General features: G+C 44.1%; 2 protein-coding genes across 3 annotated transcripts; one reads left to right on the forward strand and one right to left on the reverse strand.

The window, feature by feature from the left end:
• The first annotated feature begins 5,805 nt into the window (after nucleotides 1-5,805).
• LOC100539493 (epoxide hydrolase 1-like) lies at nucleotides 5,806-17,199 on the forward strand. Of its 2 annotated transcripts, XM_019612778.2 has the most exons (10): nucleotides 5,811-5,949; nucleotides 7,173-7,196; nucleotides 8,172-8,385; nucleotides 8,887-9,067; nucleotides 9,793-10,023; nucleotides 10,405-10,534; nucleotides 11,112-11,326; nucleotides 15,051-15,159; nucleotides 15,494-15,619; nucleotides 16,893-17,199. In XM_019612778.2, exons 1-10 carry the CDS (start codon nucleotides 5,822-5,824, stop codon nucleotides 17,092-17,094), a joined length of 1,560 nt encoding a protein of 519 aa, XP_019468323.1. In that variant the 5' UTR covers nucleotides 5,811-5,821; the 3' UTR covers nucleotides 17,095-17,199. The 2 variants fall into 2 exon arrangements, with proteins under 2 accessions (XP_010705197.1, XP_019468323.1); XM_010706895.3 differs by lacking the exon at nucleotides 7,173-7,196 and having other exon boundaries at nucleotides 5,806-5,949.
• Nucleotides 17,189-19,932, reverse strand: MAD2L1BP (MAD2L1 binding protein). Its single transcript, XM_003203943.5, has 2 exons — nucleotides 19,465-19,932; nucleotides 17,189-19,369 (listed from the first exon to the last, which is right to left on the reverse strand). Exons 1-2 carry the CDS (start codon nucleotides 19,762-19,764, stop codon nucleotides 18,842-18,844), a joined length of 828 nt encoding a protein of 275 aa, XP_003203991.2. The 5' UTR covers nucleotides 19,765-19,932; the 3' UTR covers nucleotides 17,189-18,841.
• Nucleotides 19,933-20,584: the final 652 nt, after the last annotated feature.

The raw sequence follows: 20,584 nt of genomic DNA on the forward strand, positions 1-20,584 counted from the left end.
AGAAATTGATGTTTTTTCCTATGTTGTCTTTCACAACTTCACTTTATTTCCCTGCTTTCTGCAGAACAAATGCTCATATATCTCAAACACTCCATATGTCCCCCCATAGTTTTTTTATATATTTGCTGATTTCAGTCAACTTCCACAAACAGAGACTTCAAAGTAATTATGAAATGTATTTCTACACATTTCGTGAGAACTGGTTGTCTCGGAAAGCGTAGAGGGAATTTAATAAATGTTCATAGAGAAAACAAAATCTTACAATAATTCAGCTTAAAAGATTTTGTATTTGTATTTGCAAATAGTATCTGTATTTTGCAAATACGTGTAGGAAATGAGACTTCATTAGTTCCACTGCTTGTGCAACTGCTTATTAATCTTTGGCAATTATTCATCCTGCAAACTGTTGTTGCCAAGTTTTCTTAATGGCCATTTGCAAAGGGCTTTATCCTTGTACCTTTGGGAAGAGCCAGTCAGTTACATACGCTGGGACTGTGCTTAGACAGGTCTTGCCAAGAGCTCTAAAAGCTGAAGGAAAGGAAAAAATAATCCTTACAGACTTGTTGAGTCTTGTTTACCATATTCAGCCTGATATCTTAAAATACAATACCTCATTATTTTCCCAGCTTTATTTGTAGGTTCTCCTATAAGGCTCAAAGTCCAGAGTGCTATTTTCGCTAGCAGAGATTTCTGCAGTGTTGTTGTTGCATTATACTCAGACTGACGTGGTTTCCCAGGCTGTTTTTGATGAACAATGAAAATCATATCCTTATGTTAGAAGTTCGACTGACTCAGTCTTGATTTCCTAAATGTCTCTGGACCTGAGGAGTTTCTTCATGTCACTGTTGTTGTTATACAATGTAAGCATAACAACTAATAATGTACAGTAGGAAAAACCATACGGAGAATAAATGACTATTCAGAAAGGAGGCCACAGAGGTATTTCCAAGTAGCTCACACACTTCCCTAAGACGGAGGAAATAACGCATAGGATCAGAGCAGAAAACTTCTGAAATTTCCAGTGAACTGAACACACCATGAGACTGACTTCCCAAAAAACACATATTTTGCTTGCACATTTTTTGAGATCTGCAAAGAGTGTGTTCACATGTTCCAGAAGTCCTTTGGAGGAGGTTTGCCTAGCTCCAGGACACTGGCTATGCAGTGCTCTAATAGAGCAAGGTGACAGAGAATGCCTGTGCCTCTCCTAAAGTGCACCTACCCCTCACAGCCACTGAGCACTGCTTTTCACTAAAAGCAAGTCCAGGAGTTTGCCAGAATAAGGTATGAGAAAAGAAACATAAGATCTGTCTGTGATCACAGAATCACAGTATCACCAATGTTGGAAAAGACCTTCAAGATCATCCAGTCCAACCATCCACCTATCACCAATAGTACTCACTAAACCATGTCCCTCAACACAAAATCCAAATGTTCCTTGAACACTTCCAGGGTCAATAACTCTACCGCCTCCCTGGGCAGCCCATTCCAGTGCTTGACCACTCTTTCAGAGAAGTAGTATTTCCTAACGTGACCACCATCAGCATTGCAGAATCCTCAGCAGTGGTCACTGTTATTGAGAAGGATGAAGGTGATTCTCTGCCGTTTCATTTTGCCTCATCTGAACACAAGTATTGCTTTATTAGACTTTTTTGTTAAACTAGATGAAGTATCAAAAATACACCACCTACACATACTGAATTATCTTCAACCCTTTCTTGAAGGTAAGGCCTTTGTTTCTGCCTCCACTACTTCTATCACAACACTAATGAAAAATCACCCAGAGTATTGTTTTCCATAAGATATTTGTATCTTTATTGCCCTACAGCTCTTTAGCCTGGTACTTTTCCCATGTGCCTTTGGTAGTTGCATCCTTTTTTTCTTTAATTATTCTTGTGCGTTTTGTGAGTAATTATAGGTCACTTGCGGCAAAGGAGGCTGCAGGAGGTACACAGTGCACTTCTAACACTGTAATCCAACAAAAATGACATAGATCAAATTTGTATGTTAACATGTTGTATAAGAAATTCCTCTGTCTTTTTTACTTAACATAGCCTTTGATATCTAGCATCCAGAGAATTCAGCCTCTAGTGAGACAAGGCTTGGGAATAGCACATTCAGCATGTTAGTGTACAGGCCGTTGGGCAACTGGGCTGGCCAAGACTGCAAGCCTCAGTCACGCTTACCACCATGGCATCAATGTGTCCAAAAGCAACGGAGCTGTGCCTCACAATTACACTCCAGATTTATCAGTCCTGCTCCACAGCATGGCAGGGCCCGTATCCCAGAGCTCAGAAAGAACCTATGCACCCAGCTCCCTGTGCGTGGCAGGGTGCACACGTGGGGACCATCATGTTTTGTGCGTCTGGGCTCAGCACCAGATCCCACTGCCTGCTTCCAATCACCAGTATCCCCAGTATTATCCCCAGGGTATCAGTGACCTCAGTACACTGTTTTGGACTTGAAAGTTGCTTTTGTTTTAAATGTTGCTGAGTCTAAAACCAGCTCACTTAACCAACTGCCTGTTTCCAAACAGCTGTTGTGTAACTTTGCTCCCCACCCCCTGAGATGTTGCCTGCCATGCATTTAATGGGCTCAGTTTCACTGGGAAGTGCCTGAAGGAACCTTTTAGCTCCCTAATTAGCAACAGAAGGGGCCAGTCCTTGCTGGAGGTAGTACTGAAGCATTTGTGAGATTTCCCCGAGAATAAGAGAGGCAGAGAAGGGGCCATTTCCAGCTGGGAAAACACTAACTTTTATTCAGTATATAGTGCAGGGCAGAGGACTAAAAAGATTGGGGGAGAGAAGGGGGGAATGACAGCCTTTGCAGAAAAAATGGTGATGGGCTTCCTAGGCAAGAAAGAAGCATTTGTCTTCACAAAGAGAAGGGGAGTAGATGAGTTTTTCCATGGCCCTCCCAACTTGTTCATCATTTTCTCATCACAAATCTGAGTTTTACATAAAATACTGGGGAGCAGCCCCGTGGGCTGGCTGCTGGTGGAGGCAGGAGTGAAGTGTTGGTGCAGTTAGCTTTCAGATGTTTCACAGAATCACAGAATCGTAGGGGTTGGAAGACACCTTCAGAGATCATCAAGTCCAACCTCCCTGCCAAAGCAGGTTCCTACACCAGGTCGCACAGGTAGGCGTCCAGGCAGGTCTTGAATATCTCCAGAGAAGGAGACTCCACAACTCCCCTGGGCAGCCTGTTCCAGTGCTCCGTCACCCTCACCGTGAAGAAGTTCTTGCGCACATTTGTGCGGAACTTCCTATGCTGCAGTTTCTGGCCGTTTCCCCTCGTCCTATCTCCACACACTGCTAAAAACAGTCTGGCCTCACCACTCTGTCCCCCACAGCTTAGATATTTATAGACCTGGATCAGGTTTCCTCTCAGTCGTCTTTTCTCAAGGCTAAACAGACCCAGTTCACTTAGCCTTTTTTCATAGCAGAGATGCTCCAGGCCCTTCACCATCTTTGTGGCCCTCCGCTGGACTCTTTCCAAGAGATCCCTGTCTTTTTTGTACTGGGGAGCCCAGAACTGCACACAGTACTCCAGATGAGGCCCCACCTGGGCGGAGTAGAGGGGGAGGATCACCTCCCTCGACCTGCTGGACACGCTCTTTTTAATGCACCCCAGAATGCCATTGGCCTTTTTGGCCACGAGGGCACACTGCTGGCTCATGGCCAACCTGTCGTCCACCAGGACACCCAGGTCCCTCTCTGCAGAGCTCCTTTCCAGCAGCTCATCCCCCAGCCTGTATTGGTGCATGCAATTATTCCTCCTAGATGCAAGACTGTACACTTGCTTTTGTTAAACCTCATCTGGTTTCTTACTGCCCAGCTCTCCAGCCTCTGAGAGTCCAGGTCTCGCTGAATGGCAGCACACCCTTCAGGTGTGTCAGCCAATCCTCCCAACTTCATATCATCAAACTTGCTGAGAGTGGCCACTATCCCCTCATTAAGGTCATTGATGAAGATGTTGAACAAGACTGGACCCAGCACCGACCCCTGAAAAACACAGCTAGTTACAGGTCTCCAACCGGACTCTGCACCGCTAATGACAACCCTCTGTGCTCTGCCAGTCAGCCAGTTCTCAACCCACTTCACTGTCCACTCATCTATCCCACACTTCCTCAGCTTTGTTATAAGGATGTCGTGGGAGACAGTATCAAACGCCTTGCTGAAATCAAAGTAGACTACATTCACTGCTCTCCCCCCATCCATCCAGCCAGTGACATCCATTGTAGAAGGTCCCTGGTACAGGACAGGATACAGGAGACCATTCATAAACATCCCGTTTCCACACACCATTATGTCAACTATGAGCTCTTGTGCCCACCAGAGGGCACTCAGTATTCGCAGAAGTGCTGTGAGTGCCTCTGTGCTACTTGGGCTTTTTGAAACCTCCTAGAAGAGGTGGCAGGTTATCGTGTGTTTGGCTTCTGCTTATATCCAGCTTTTAAAACAAGCGGGGGAAAAAATATATGACATTTACATTTCTGCGTGCATATTTTCTACCAGTGCTGCAGGCATACAGCTGATTGGTGATGAACAAAGGGTTGATAAAACGTCATTGAGGATAAGGGGTCCTGCCCCAGTGCAGGAAGATGCTCTGAGACACTCTTCTAGGTCGTTTCCTCTGATCGCTGCGTCTATGGGACACGCATCACAGGCTCCAGGGAGGCTGCCTTGACACCACCAGCAAGCAGTTTCTGCCTAAAGTTGCGTGTTTTCGCCACTAGAGGTTGTAAGAGAGAAGGAGAAAAATCTTTGTTTTGAAGCGGTCGAACTGCTGCAGGGAGGATTGCCTCTGGACCCCCTGGGTCTATTTGGTGCGAGCACTCACAACATTCCTGTATGTATGTGTATTCCTGTATACACCCTGCATTTTAGACGGGCTCTCGATCTTTACTTCTGGAAATCAGACCTTAAAGCTAAGTGATCCCAGAAAGGCATAACCACAAATAGCTCTGGTGTAGCAATAAATTGAACTTTGACCAAATGAAGGATTTACAGTTTTCCTCCTATTTTCCACAGTTCTGGCAGCCCAGGGACTTCATATACACCCCAGTAACAGGAGAGCTGATCATCACAGATCTCGCTGGTGATGGCACTTCACTTTGAGCACTGCATGGAGAGAAGAATCGTTCCCTCTGGCAATATAGCTATTCCTGGACTGAAACATAGCAACAGCAGCGTGCAACAATTTTGGAAGCAGAAGCCTCTATCCAGCAGGATTTAATTGACTAGTAGGGAGATAAAATCTAGTTTCTTACGCTAAAAAAAAACCACTGATTTCTGTCATACATGAGAAAATTTAAGTTTTCCTTTTTTATATAGTTTTGCTTTGTTTTGTCTGCTGCAAAATAGACACACACACTATGCCTTCTCTTCTTCATGTTGAACAAGCGTAGGGCTCTGTTTCTCCTCATGCAGCATATGCTCTAGCTCCTGGCCAGCCTCGTGCCCCAATAGTGGACTCACTCTGGTCTTTCCTTTACCAGTAAGACCAGAACTTGGCACAGTACTCCCAGAGATGATCTCTCAAGTACCAGAGTGAAGCATCCCTTACCCCAGCTTGCTGGCTAGCGTGCTTGCTGTATAGCCCCATACACAGCTAACCTTTGCCATGAGGTCCCCCTGTTGATTTTGATTCATCTTGACCTCAAACCAGGCTCTAAACAGCAGCTTTCTGTATGTATCTGGCACTCAGCCCACGCTAGTGCACACAGCTATTCCCTCCCTATGCAGGACTTTGTATCGGCCCCTGTTTAACTTTGTTGAACCTAATTTGCATGTGCATATTTAGTCAATAGGTGGCACCAATGTACGAGAGTGCATCAGTGCCAAGGAGGAAGCCAGCAGAGGAGACGCTCGTGTTGCTTTACTCGAAACTGCAGCAAGGCAAGGAGGAGCAGACAGACATGTGGCAGGAGGTCCTTCCCAATGCCTGGTGAGACGCCTTTTAGCATGACGAGGGACCTATGTGGGACTCAGCTGGGGCTGGGGTGGGAGAAACCACTACAGGATAAGCCAGGCAGAGGCGGGCTATTGGAGGGTGTTGGGAGCATGCAGCTGACTTCTCCGGAACGTGACTGGAGAGGAGATTTTACTAGACCAAGCCTTGTTTTCTGTTGCTTGGAGAGCTGTGTCTAGCACACTTATTTTTTTTATCAATGTTGAGCTGGTGCCGTTGCCATGATATCTTGTTTCATGCCTCTCACTCACTAAGGTGTAGGATGTAAGTGCATGGGGATAATATTACCTGTTCCATAAGCTTTTCAGCCTCCTACAGTTGGAGGGTGACACTGCTTGCAGCAGTGTCTTTGCCTTGGCTTGGAGCCAAGGTAAAAAGAAACAGCCTGCAGGCACGTGTTTTCATGGGACTTCATGCCCTTATTTTGTTTCAAGATATCTTAATTATGACACCAAATTACTCCCTTCTTCAGCTGCCTACCTTAAGGCAGAGACAGTAACAAGACCTTCTCTTGTCATTTCTGGTTTTTCTGGTTTTGACTCTGCTTTTCTTATGGGGCAATCTGTCAGGCTAAAGGAGAACCAAGGGAGATGTTTATTTTCCTCCCAGGCAGATTAGATGTAAAAGCTCACTATCCAGCTCCGACTAGTCAGAAGTAGCAAAAGTATAGCAATTCACTGAAATCTGAGCAGATAAAGGTCCCACAAGCTTCTCCTCGTACCAGTCCTTTGGCATAATGAGCACAGTGCGGCTAGCAGCAGGATGACCCTTGATCTTGACAGTTCACTGCAGGGCTGCACTCCTATCTCTCTTCAGTAGTCAAACCTACTTTCTTGGCTGGAGTATCACAGCCACGTGTAAGATGAAAGACTGCAAGGACACCTATCCCTTTGTTTATGGCCTTTTATCTAATTTGTGCTAAAGGAAGTAATATTATGGAAACAAGCTATCTAGCTAAAATGCAGCCAAGAAACGGTCTCATTGTGTAAAAGCGATTATCTGAGGTCCTCCCTCTCAATTGCATCCAAAAGTATTAGAAAAATTGTGGATGTACTCACACGATTAAGCAGCTTGCAATGGCATGGCTGGGCAGTAAATCGTGCTAGCAATCCTTTGCACTGTCCTTAAGGATTGGTATCATTCAGACAACACTATCACACTGTAAGGATCTTTTTTTTCTCATTCCTTCTCTTCTGCAGGGAGAGCATCTTGTCCCACATCAGGTGAGTGAAATAGCTGTTCTTTGCTGACACCTCCACTTTTCATCAACAACTTGGCTGAGACACAGCATAGTCCTTTCCCTACCCCATTTGACTACAGTGACAAAATCTTCATTGTTCAAAGACTTCTTGCAGCCTCCTACAAAAGGTACTTCTCCAAATCTCCAGGAGAAGCTGGAGACCTTGACACTCAGGTTTGAGGGACATGAAGGTACATAACATTTTGGAACGATTGCTGTCACAATTGAACAGCTTTGGAACATACTGCATGTCTGTTAAAGCCAAGTGGTGACTCAGCTTTTGGGTATTTCATGACTGGAACAGAAATAGAGGTACCAAAAAGACAGTCTGAGATCTTTACCTGTGTACGACTACATTAGAGGGCCAGCTTTGCCCTAAAAGCTACTCGAATCTGTAGGGAAGCTACATATAAAGCACTGCCAAGGGGGGCACACCAAGCTCCCAGTAGCAGCTGAAGACCCTTTTCTCTGCTCTCACCCCTCAGCTTTTGCAGTTTTCATTCCTGGAGGAATCTATGTACTATTATCCCATTCACTTGAGTACCTTCCTTAAAATAGACTTGCACATATCCTGTTGACCCTATTCCCCCATGGTATCCTGCTTCATGAGGAGAGGGCCAAGGAAACCTTGGATCAGCAAGTCACGACCAGCAGAGAATGAGATCCCTAATGAGCACTGGTAGATGTAACCTTGAGGCTTCTAGTCTTCACACTCTTGTTATTAGAGTTTAATATCTCTGCGTTGGTTCTAGATTCCTGAGCCAGTATTTGTGGAATTCATCTAAGAGGTTGTTCCATATCTTGCCTGTGAACATCAAAAACAAAAGAAGTACTTAGACCCTGCTGACTCTATGGTGCTTTTAAAAATGTGTTGCTTCTTGGACCAAATCAATGTGGAAACAAGCCTCGGCATTGTCCTGCTATCCTTGAACTGAATGCAAATGTTATGCATCCCTAGGTCTTTTCAGAATTCTCAGAAGAATGCAGTCCTGGTCCCTGTGGCTGCTGTGGGTGTTGGAGGGATGCTGGTTTGCTGGCTGATGTCTAGACGCAAGATCAAGAGTATTGAAATGGGTGATGGATGGTGGGGCTCAGGTGAAAAACCTCTAAAAGGGAAAGAAGATGAAAGCATCCGCCCCTTCAAGATTGAAACATCTGATGAAGAAATTGAGGTAGAGTTTGACAGTGGGTCTGCAGGTAGTGGGGCAGAGTGGGAGGGTGTAGGGACAGAAGTTGGTAGAACAGGGCAGGGCTCAGAGGCTCCTACAGGAGAACACCTGGAAGAGCAAAGAGAGTCTTCCTAATGAATTGCAGCACCTGCCCCTAGTGATCCAGCCAACCCAGCCAACTAGCAACAGGCAGCTGGGCCCAATCTTTAATTACCCTTTCGTATTCTTTACCCATCCAACAGTGCCTGAAAGCTCCTAGCACAAAGTTAACAGTAAGGTAAGAGTGAGGCCTTGTAATCCTGAGTGCATTAGGAGAATTGTTAACCTATAGAAAAGTATATTCCCTGTGACTGAGGAGATCACTTAGAGCTCTGCTTCAACCAGGATAATTGTCTAACAGGTAGAGGTCTAAAAGCTGGTGGAGCCTGGAGGGCTGGCTCCTGCATATGCTTGCCTTGGTGCAGTGCACACATGGGCATCTGGGCAGCCTCACTCCTTCTGCAGGACCTGCACCGCCGCCTCGACCAGGCTCGCTACGCACCTCCGCTGGAAGGGGCAGCCTTCAACTATGGCTTCAACTCTGACTACCTGCAGAAAGTGGTGGCCTACTGGAGGAACAAGTTTGACTGGCACAAGCAAGTGGAAATCCTGAACAAGTACCCTCATTTCCGTACCACCATCGAAGGTGAGTGGGTCACTGTGCCTCCCTGTTACACCACAGAGCACTTCCCTAGCTGCCTCTCCTGGCCTTGCTTTGCTCTTGCCAGTAGCATACATGGGAAAAGGAGCTTCTGGATGCTCAGTCCTGATGGCTAGTTTAAGATGTTAGAATATTTACGTGTATGTAATAGCTTAGTGATGTAAGGGAAATATCTCTCGTGTAGGCTGTACTATTAATAAGCTTGTACAGATCATGAGCGCCATGTATCAGCAATAAACTTAGGTCTGCTTCAAGAGGGCCTTCCTCTGGCCCTGACCCTGTGCTATTTAACTGTGAGGTTTTCCTCTGCTGTTGCCTTGAAACTGCCTTTAAAAGCTGCAAAATGTATCCATTCTATGAGCCCAGAGTATTTTTTCATGCCATTCTGTGGTCTTGCGTTTGTCTTGCCTGCATTATGCTTTGTATTTAAGCATGGCTTTGCCTATTACTGTGAAACTAATTTCTCATGGGAAGGATGTTCAGTCTGCTGTGACCCTCCTATCTGGGGTTAGGATTGACACCTCCACCTATAGGCAAAAGGTGTTACGTAAGTATAATACTGGACATCCCTTTCAGGTAGTCATCTTCCTGATGTGGGATGATTGTGTAATTTCTACTAATTGCTATTTTGCTAACCTCTTTCTTCAGAGTCCAGAGAAGAAACTGAGAAGGAGCCAGAACTTAACTTTTCTGTCTTGGATGTCTGGCAGGGATTGATATCCATTTTATCCATGTGAAGCCCTCCTATGTCCCTCATGGAAAAGCTGTTCAGCCTCTCCTGATGGTCCATGGCTGGCCTGGTTCTTTCTATGAGTTCTACAAGATCATCCCTCTACTCACGGATCCAACCAAGCATGGCCTGGACAGTGGTGATGTGGTGTTTGAGGTCATCTGCCCATCCATACCAGGCTATGGCTTCTCAGAGGCACCACACCAGCAAGGTAAGTGATGAAAAGGCTCTGCTGGAATCACAGGTTTTTGGTGTAACACTTCAGCCATCCCCCAGTCCTTTGTGTGCTGCAGTCTGTGAATGCAGGAAGGCAGATCCTGGGTCCGAAGTTCATGAAACTTGGCTCTGCGCCAACACCAATGTTACTGAGGCTCTGGGGCTAGTTTAGAGATTTGGAAGGCAATGGTAGCTGGCAACCAACTCTCTCTTTTCTCGACTTTGCATTGAATTTACAAGAACTAGTGTTCTCTCTGTCCTCAGAGAGTGAGGAGGAGCAGTACGGTACACTGTGTCTTCACAGCAGCACATTTGAGTCATGATCTCTGGCCAGGACATGCTAGAACAAATGTGTGGTGCTTTTCTTAATGTGCAGGTTTTGATACCCTTGCAACTGCTCGGATATTTCACAAGCTGATGAAGAGACTGGGCTTCAAGGAATACTACGTACAGGGAGGAGACTGGGGATCTCGTGTTACAACAAATATGTCCCAGATGCTGCCACAGTGAGTAGCAAAGGGAGTTGAAGGAGCTCATCCTTTCAGCAGCTGGGTGTACCTATGCAAAGTTGAGAAAGACAGAAAAGAAACTTAATATTTCTTTGGAAGATGGTATCACAGCAGAGCATTTAGCATTTAACAAGAGGAGTGCCACCACAGCTGTACTTATGTCAAAGAACAGATAGAGGGAGAAAGCTCTTAAAGCCATTAGGCTGCTGCTCAGCTCACTCTTCTGGATTGCAGTTATGCTTCACAGCATGTGATCTAAGAAAGCCTTTTAGAAAGTACCCAACACAACCAGTTGCCTACAGTGTAGAATGAACCAACAGCCAGAGCCACCAATGTGGATATGCCATATCTGTAAATAGTGCCTGAAACTGGCATCATATAAATAACACAGCTGAAGAGGTGGAACCAGCTGTACTTTTTAATTTTTTCCCTCCTTTTTGCACCTTTGATGAACCTTTCAGGGCTTTATATATTTGGTTCACTGAAATCCTTCCTTCACAGCTCCAATCAGACTTATTTTCTAGAAAATTCAGAGAGAGAAATTTTAACACTCTATTCCTGAATTTGATTTTAGGTCTGTGAAAGGACTTCATCTGAATCTCGTCTTCATTAGCGTACGAGGCTTGAAAAAGGTGATTCAAGTGATGCTTGGGACTTACCTACCATGGCTTGTAGGCTTCACCAGGGAAGATGTTCGCCGGATGTACCCTTTCATGCAGAAGAACGTATTTGACATTCTGCGAGAATCTGGATACTTACACATCCAAGCCACCAAACCAGACACTGCAGGTAATGAACCCTCCCCATGTTGCTGTATACTGTATACCAACTGCCAATGGTATAAAAAAAACTCATCATTGAACAAAGGCTGATTATGTTTCAGAAGCAATACGTTCTGATGAATGAATGCAAGGTATAGGACTAAGATCTAAAAGATCTAAAAGTTTGAATGAGCAGCTTATAAAAGATGGACACTGCAAATATCACTCTCCAAACTGGTTAAAACAGTATGCTGCTACTCTTGGGAAAATAACTCCTTTGCAGAAGACTCTTAAAGTGAAGCATAGAGTCTTAAAACTGAAGCTTCTAGAAATACAAACAAGTGGAAAAAAAGAAAAAAGATAATAAGCGAGTGCAATGTGGAAGTTGCTGAAAGGCAGACTCAGCCCTAAATCTTAGAAGGCAGAAGCCTGACAGTCAGTGGTACCAGTGTGTAAGAATGATGGCCATCTTAGAAAAGTTAAATGTTTTTTTTTTTTTAATTGGCTCCCACTAGGTAAGGACTACAAGATCTCCTGTCTTGAGATAAACCCTCATCCAAAATGGCAGTAGAACTGCTTCCAACTGATGTCGCTAACAGAGATTACAAAATGAATAGTGCCTCAGCCTGGCCATTCATTGAAAAATTCAGCATTTTGGTATGAGTTTCTACTAAATAACACCTAGTCTGTTGCTTGAACTCATCACAGCACTGAAGAAATAAAAAGAGGGATGCAATATAGGGTTTGAGTTTATTGGTTTGGATTTTTGTTTATTTCTTTTAGTCAGAAAAAAGGCCACAGCCTGATGTCTCTTCTTGGAGATCAGTCTCAGTGAGGCACAAATAGAGGTGAAATTGCAAGCCCTTTGAAATGACAGTGTGTTAGTCTGGGCAACTTGAGGAGAGTATTCCCAACCTTAAGAAGCTAACTTGACTTCCTAGATGTACAGCATAAGTAGATACTTTCAGCAGTAACCATTAGATGTGATCTGCGTGGAGGTCACACTGCACAGCCAGGGAAGAGGCTAAGATTATTCTCAATTGCTGAATGCTCAATTATTCTGAAATTGCTCTGAAGTCATTCTGTTTGGCTTCCTGACTACTAAAAGGCTAACTTTAGATTGGAAAAGGAAATCAAACTGAAACTTAGAGAACTGCTGACCCCTGAACAAAGTATAGCCAGATGGCTTTTGCACCAGTTAGCTTCAGGGAGGGATATATTTTTTTGACTATGTGTGTTTGGTTTTCCTTTGTATAGGAATGCTTTTTCTTTGTCCCTTTTAGATTGCAGAGTAATTCTTTTGTGTACATTTAAAATATTCTAATTTCATTTTATTTTCTTAATTGTTTTATCCTAATGTCTACAATTATTTAAAAAATGCACACCAGAAATAGCTGGAAATAATTAGACATGCATGCTTTGAAAGGGTCTTTGATTGAGAAAGTGTTTCTTTTGCTGGTGTTTCTACTTCAGCAGGTTCACTGTTTCCTACTTTTCAATATGCAATCAGAAAGACATGCTAAAATGATGAGGCTTACATCAGTGTTATAATGCCAGCTTTTACTATCATTCATGTACTTTCCTGATAGTCAAACAATATAAATTACACTACGATTCTTGATTTCTGATTCTGAATTATCTCTTCCAAGTATGATATTCAGTTTGATGTGCTGCACCCATAAAAGCACAGTGCATAATGTGACTGTTGTGTGAATTGTCATTCCACAAATGATTACTACTTTGATCAAAGTATAGCTGTGTCAACCTGTTTAAACCTGCTGTCAGTACAAATAAAAAAGCTCAAAGTGTTTGTTTTAAAGTGACAGCACAAAGCAGCCTGCAATCCAACCTGCATGTTTAAAAGGACAAAGCAGTAAGTAATGAAAGGCTAACTTATAACCTTCAGTAAGTGTTGGTAAAAACATGCAATTAAATTCAAATCCGGCTTTCCATTACACAAAAAAGAAGATTTACTACTTACTTAAGCAGAAGGACTCCCAGATTTTAAGCAACCATTTTCCTCAAATACATTTTTCATATCAAATTTAAAACTAGCTCCAGAAATACTTCATTTTAAATAAGTAATAGCAGAGATCAGCCAATCTTTCTGTACAACTTAGCATACAAAAGTAAGTTGATGTCATGGAATCATTTTGTTTTATGTTTGTTTGTTTGTTTTTAAGAGCCAAATGGAGAATTAGCCCAGGAAAAAACAGAGACCAGTACGTATAGTCTCAGTAAGATAGCAGAGTTATTTTATAGAAAAGAAAATATCTCCCCATGATACTACCACCTGTAAATGTTTCACAAAACAGAGCTTTTGTGGAAGCAAAGAGCAGTGGATCCATTAATGTAAAGTGTTTCAGTTTCTAAACAAAGTTTTGTTGAAGTTTCTCCTCTGATGCTCCCCAAAAAGAAAAGGATTTAGTTCCTGGATTAGTAACTGGCTAAAATGGAAATCTAAGCATGGGAATAAGCAAGCAAGTTGCAGGAGAAGGGTGATTAGAACAAAAATCTGCATTGGCACATTTCAGCATGATTCTAATTTCTGTACAGAGAAAAGTTAATTGTTAAATGAAAAGTTGACCACTATCCAAGGTTTGGTTTAATCTAAAGATAACTGCACAGAGTTGCAAAAGCATTTAATTGACTTGCTGATTGAACTGGCCTATAAAACTTGATGTCAACAAAGTACAAAGCAATTAGGGGAAGAAAATCACAGTCCACTCTAGTTTGGCTGCTGCCATGGGGAAAACCATGAGTCATGACTAGTTCTTTGAAATGTAGCCAGCTCAGTCAGAGTTCAAGAGCATTTTACAGTCTGTCAAAGCAAAAAGAGACTAAGAAAACAACAAAGATATTTGGAATCCATTGCATCCCTGTTGACCCTACTTATAAGTATGTTTTAGAATACAGAAAGGAGAAAAAAGGAATATTGAAATGATCAGGCAGCTTCCATACAAAAACTGTATACAGTCTAGGATTCTGACCTGACGGGGAAGGAAAAAAAAAACAAAACAACACAGGGACTTGGGGGCACAGTGGAAGAGTGGGATGTAGAAAAAGAATAGGAAACTTGTATGCGCCCTACTCAGTTTCAAGAAATAACTGCATTATCAGTGTAGCTCCCATCAGGCAGGTTTAAAGCAAATTTATAGGTTTTTTTTTTTTTTTTTTCCTCACAGCACATTTTGCAGTAAGTAAGATACAGCACAGGCTAAATAACAGGCTGCAAACAGGACTACTCTGAGTGTGTAATCCACAGACACTTACTAACAGTGGTCAAGAGACAGCTTCCAGCCCTTAGTTCATCTCCATATGGGTTGTGTGTTAGATTTAGGCCTCAACTACTGCTGGCTGGCCAAAGCATTTATATGATTTCAACCTGTAGCATATTACCCTAGAACTGATGTTGCAGGGGAAACTCTTGTGCCAATGCACAAACTCAATTAGACATGTGCGTAATTACACTGAAACAGCAGTGTATGTTATCTTCTACAAAGTCAAGCTAAAATACACCAAAAGATACACAAGCCTCATTATCACTACTGAAGTAATTAGTATCCTTGTTTTGCAATAACACACGAAGATAATATGCTGCGTACATGCTACATTTATATCATGTTAGTGCTCTCCAATAGCAGGAACAGGTAACGCAGTACTCCACTCTAAATCATGTCAAAGGTGATGAAATTTGAAGTATTATAAGGCCATGCAAATGTAAGAGCTCTGCTGTTCTTCACTTGCATTAGGTTGTGGATTGAATGATTCCCCTGTGGGGCTTGCTGCATATATTTTGGAGAAATTCTCTACATGGACAGATAAATCATTCCTGCGTAAAGATGATGGAGGCTTGGAAAGGTAAGAAAACAAACACCATTCTGTAAGAAAACTCATTTAAAAAAACAACTGATGATAACTGATAAGGAGATGGACAAAAGACTGGCCGGTGGAAGCTGAATTTTAAGGATGAAAGATTACAAGTAGTTAAGTAGAAGTTTAAGCTTATAGTAGACTGCCTGCAAGCTACTGGTTCAGTACTAGGAAGCTTTGCTTCAGGCTGGTGAATGTAAATTGATTTGCTGCTTGAAAATCAGTGGAGAACCAGCAGACCAATAGCTTATTAGAGCACAAGCCCAATGTAGTATGTTGAGTAACAGCTCACAGTTATATTGAATCTTTTTTCTCTCACTAGCAAGTATTCTCTCGATGACCTTTTGACCAATGTGATGATTTACTGGGTGACAGCATCTATTGTGCCCTCAATGCGATATTACAAGGAGAACTTTGCCCAGGACCCTGGCCTTACTGCTGATTCCAGGTAATGAAGTGTACAAGACAGATTTCGAAACAAGACTGAATCAGACCTGCCTGTACAAGCATTTAGATCACTTGCAAATTTAACCTATACTAGAGAAAAACAAAAAGCCAAGCTGTTATCTTCTTCAATCAATATAGTTAAGGGTTGCTTTTCTTTTAAACCTGTGATTCACACAAGTTGGTCTGTCACCAAAACAGTGCAGAACATTTAGCAAAAGTACTTCAGATCTGTGTTCAGAATACAGCTGGGCTATAGACTTACTAGACAAACAACTGTAATCCATGGCTTTGTTCACTAAAAACAGAAAATCACAAGCATTCCTGACAAGTTGAAACAGTTAGGAAGGATATGATTTACAGGTGAACAAACTATGAGCTACAGCTGTTAAGCAAAATTTGTAGAAGCAGTGTAAGAAGTGATTTTTTCTAAGGAAACAAGCTTCCAGGAGTACTTGAAACTTTCCAGTACTTGAAACCAAACACCTTTAACAACTGCAGTCTTTGAGATGACTCTAAGAGAGGCTGACTAGGAAGCACTGGTGGGCAAAACTCCTCAGCAAGTGACTGATCTTAAGGGGAAAAAAAAAAGTCTTGTTTTTTGTAGACTGAACTAATTCATTTTCCCTCTCAATAGGGATTATACTGGTACCAGAAATTCTAGAGCAAACATAAGTTAGCTCACTCCTGAGTTTCACACAGAGGTGTGGCTTCAACACATATTACAAAGCGTAAAAGCCTGAAACTTTTCAATACTGAACTCTGTGCAAAGTGGGCTTCATTTGATGCATCTTTAGATATAACACTTGAAGTCAAGGAGATCCAAATACCAATGAAGCTCCTCAGCAGAATACAGACTATGAAAAGAGTTGCTGTGGTGAAGTTTCTTCAACTCATATAAAAGCTATGAGTCAAAAGGTTTTTAAATGAATGTCATGGTTTTGGTTCTCAGTATTTCGCATCAAAACATCATGTAGTGTACTGGGAGTTAAAGTGTTAATGCTCCAATTCCAGGCACCTATCCCTATACATTACAGAAGACATGGGATCTAGCCCTTCTGCGTGGGGCTGTCTCTTACTGCCTGGCAGAGGGTGCTTTCCTGGCCATTCCAAGCTTTTCAGGTTTAAATCGGTCTCGGGAACTCTCTCTCTACAGAATAATATATAATAGATAATATATAAATCTGTCATGGAGTTAACGAGATCAAGTTATGCCCGTGACAATGACTTTCTTCAGAAGCTCATCTTGAAAATACTGTTAACTAATGTCTTTTTAGGGTTGGAGTATATGTTCCGACAGCCATTGCAGCTTTTCCCCAGGAGATAGCACATACACCACAGGTCTGGGCAAAGAATATCTTCAAGAACATTGTCCGTTACTCTTACATGCCGCGTGGAGGGCATTTTGCTGCCTTTGAAGAACCAAAGCTGCTGGCACAAGACATCTTCCACTTTGTGAGAAAGGTGGAGCAGCTGTGAACCTGCAGTTTAGATACACATATAGAATGGAAGCAAGTTGTTCTACCATCCACAGAAACCTTAGTTTAAGAGATTAAATAAACTCAATACAATCTCAACACAGAAGCCAGCATTTTATTTTGATAGTAACGATTATAACTAATAAACTTGTTCAAACTCTAAAACTCTTCATATGAAAAAAAAAAATCTTGTCTTTTATTCCTGGCACCATATCATTGCTGCATTCATAATTCAAGTATAATGGAATATGTAAACCAATTAATGCAGTAACATTGCACTCATCTGGAGATAGGAACTGGCCCCTTGTTCCTCAGAACTACAGCATCTGTTCAAAAGCTTCTTTAAATACTGAAATGCTAGCATTCTTAAATACATGCTTCAAGCAGCTTTGGTGGAAATGTAAAGGGCTTAGATGTCCTGAGAATACCAAACACTCCTATTGAATAGTTTGAGTTATTTCATTCGAGAGATCAATGATTACATTCTCAAGTGAGCAACTGGACATAAGGCAGCTCTCTTTATTCAAGCAGTTCTTTCCTAGAGCTAGTTTTAGCAGTTACTTAACTGTCAATGAATAGCAAGGCAAAAAACAGCACTTGTAGTGTTCTCTAAGCCTAAAAAAAAAAAAAAAAAAGATTAATTTCCTTCCAGTTTTACAATCTTATTCACTGCTAAAATGTCAGAAAAGCTTAAAATATGCACTGAGTACAGAGGGTTAATTCACCTTTTAACAACCTCCTTTCAAAGGATTTGAACAGCTTCTGTTAGCATGTAGTTAGCAACCTTACTACAGCAGCCTAGAGATTCTCTTATGGATGGAGCTATTTAACTCATTACATGATAGACACATATCCAGATTATTCAAGACACCTCCAGCAGGTATCTAGTTCTGGCACTTGTTTCTCCTCCCCATCCCAAAAGCAAGATATTTTTGTTTTCTGTTAAGTGAGAATAGCTATCACAGTGAGGCAGGAGTCCTAACTTCCTGTGAAGGAGAGAATAAACTGCTTGCTCCTAGTTTTAATTGTATATCAAACTGATTGTCAGGTCTGATGGACTAAAAGTTACTAAAGAAATAGGAAGATGTGTTCCGTTCCCTTGCCTTCACAGGACCACTCAGCCTCATTTCATCACCAGCATAAGACACTGCTAGGTATGAAGGCTTCCAGTTGCTGAAGAGCGCCATGTTGGATTTCTAACAAACTGAAACAGTATTATGGGAAGAATGATATCATCTACCAGATGGGCAAGCACTTGAGTATTCAAGTCTGAGTAGGCTGCAGGAAAAGGTCTTCTTTCACAGCAGTGGGGTAAAGAATGGTTATGGCCTTCACAGTAAGAACCAATTATATTAATAATCATATATGTTATCTTGTCCCAAACAATCATATCATGCAGTAATCATTAACAGAAGTGGCTGCAGTAAAACTCAGGAGAGTAAAACTCAGGAAGACCGCACCTAATATTTGTCAGTTCAGCAAGCGTGTCACAGGGAAGTTTTTACACTCAACATATCGATTAATCTCCTTAAGGAATCATGGTATCTGTATGCAACTGTGCCTTAAAAGCTTTTGCTTTCAAAGACGAGTCGGGAGGTGAACGCAGAAGAAGGTGGTCAGGTAGGCAACAGATGCCCTAGAGAAGAGATCCAGAGAGACAAGTGTATGCCATTACCTTTGATAGAATTATTGCCTAAAGCAGCACCAAAAATTATTCAGTATTCCATTAAAATTCTAGAGAGCGCAGATCATTCATGAAAGCCCTTAAGCGTCACCGGTGCTTGAAACCATACGTAGTCCTCCCAAGAAGTCATAATCTGAGGAGCTGAGGCACTTATATCAACGTCTCCATCACAGGACAAATTAACAGTCAGTTTCCTTCCTCGGGTTGGCACTTTGTAGTTGAGCTTGGGCCGGAACCATTCCACACCACAATTGCGATGCCCTTGGAGCATAACAACAGTGCTTGTGACTGGAAGAGCTTTAAGTTCACTGAAGACATCTGCAATGAAGAGCGAGTGAAAAAGCTTACGCACGCAGGATGTGGTTTTCAGGCTTTTCTCAGCGCTGCCCACACAGATCCCCTCCAAGTTGAGCTCATAAAGCTCCTTGGGGCTCACAACATTGCCTCCAAGCAGAATAAGAACACGGGGAACCAGTGTCAAGCTGAACATCACTTCCAGGTGCTGGAGCACTGCCTCCAGCTCCACCAGCACCTGCTGGCACTTCTTGTTTGCCAGGCCCACAGAGGGTGTCTTCTTGATCACATCTCCATCCTGGAAACCAGAACAAAAGAGACATTAATACACGCGCAAAAAATTGGAGAGGGTCCCAATTCACTCTTCCCCCCAGTGCTCAGCCGCCCGCCCACCTGCGCGGCCCGCCGGCAGAAGTAGGCGAGCTGTTCGTAGGGCAGCGGCAGCTGGTGCCGCTGATGCAGGACGTGCTTCAGAAGCTCGCAGGCGAAGCGGCAGCAGCTCTCCCGGCTCACGGCGCCCGGGAACACCACAGACACGGCGGGGCTGAGCGCCGCCGGCGCGTTTCGTCGGGACCTCCTCCCACCACGGCCGCGCTCCGGGGCTGGCGGCGTCTCTACCGTGAGAAGCGGGGAGGCCTGAGAACCCGGAGCCGCCACCACACCAGGCGACTCCATTCCCCCGACAGCAGCCATTTTCTAGGCGGTGGCAGCGGCGGCCCGCTGGAATTTGAATGGCCGCCGCCGCGGGGCACCATGGGAACGGCGGAGCGTCCGTCCCGTGGCTTCCGGAGAGCGCGGGCGCCATGTTGGATGAGGCGTACGCTAGGCGTCAGCCCCGGCGAGTGGAAGGGAGCCCCCCAGCGGCCGCGTCAGCGGCGTTTTTCCCCTCTATCCCAGAGCCCGCCCAGAGGGCGGACGTAGTGCTGCGGGGAGGGGAAAAAGGCGGCGGTGAAGGCCGTACCCGGCCGAACTCCCCGCCTCGCTGAGAGGAAGTGGCGCGCACCGCCTCGCCCCGCGGCGCTCTTTGGCAGCGGCCTCAGCGAGGCGGAGGCGGGCACCTGGCCCCGCGGCTGGCGAGGGAGCGGCCGTGTTTGGAAACAACGTGGCCGCAGCCCCATTGGGCGCAGCCTCCCACGGGCCGTGGAGGGGCGGTGCCAGGAGTGTGGAAGTTGACATACGCGGACCGAGCATCGCCGGCCCCGGGGGCGCGGCGGCGAATCGCGAGGCTTGCTGCTGTTGGCGGAGGCGGACGGGGGGCACGGCGCTCGGCACGTTCTCACCCCGAGCCGAGTGCTTCTGTCGTGAGCCCCTGTCGGCAGGGAGTTGCGATATCTGCGTGGATAGTTCTGCGCACGGCGCAGTTTCTCTGCCTTTATTGGACGTTTCTGTTACCAGAAATGCTTAAAAGCGCTCCGGCTTCCCGCCCCCGGTGCCAATCGCCGTGTTCCGCAGCTCGCCGTCCCAGAACAGAGGGCACCGGGGCGGCGTCCTCGAGCTGCCGAGCACCCCGCAC

This window comes from Meleagris gallopavo, chromosome 2, assembly GCF_905368555.1.
Source record: "Meleagris gallopavo chromosome 2, MGAL_WU_HG_1.1, whole genome shotgun sequence".
Classification (NCBI taxonomy): domain Eukaryota; kingdom Metazoa; phylum Chordata; class Aves; order Galliformes; family Phasianidae; genus Meleagris; species Meleagris gallopavo.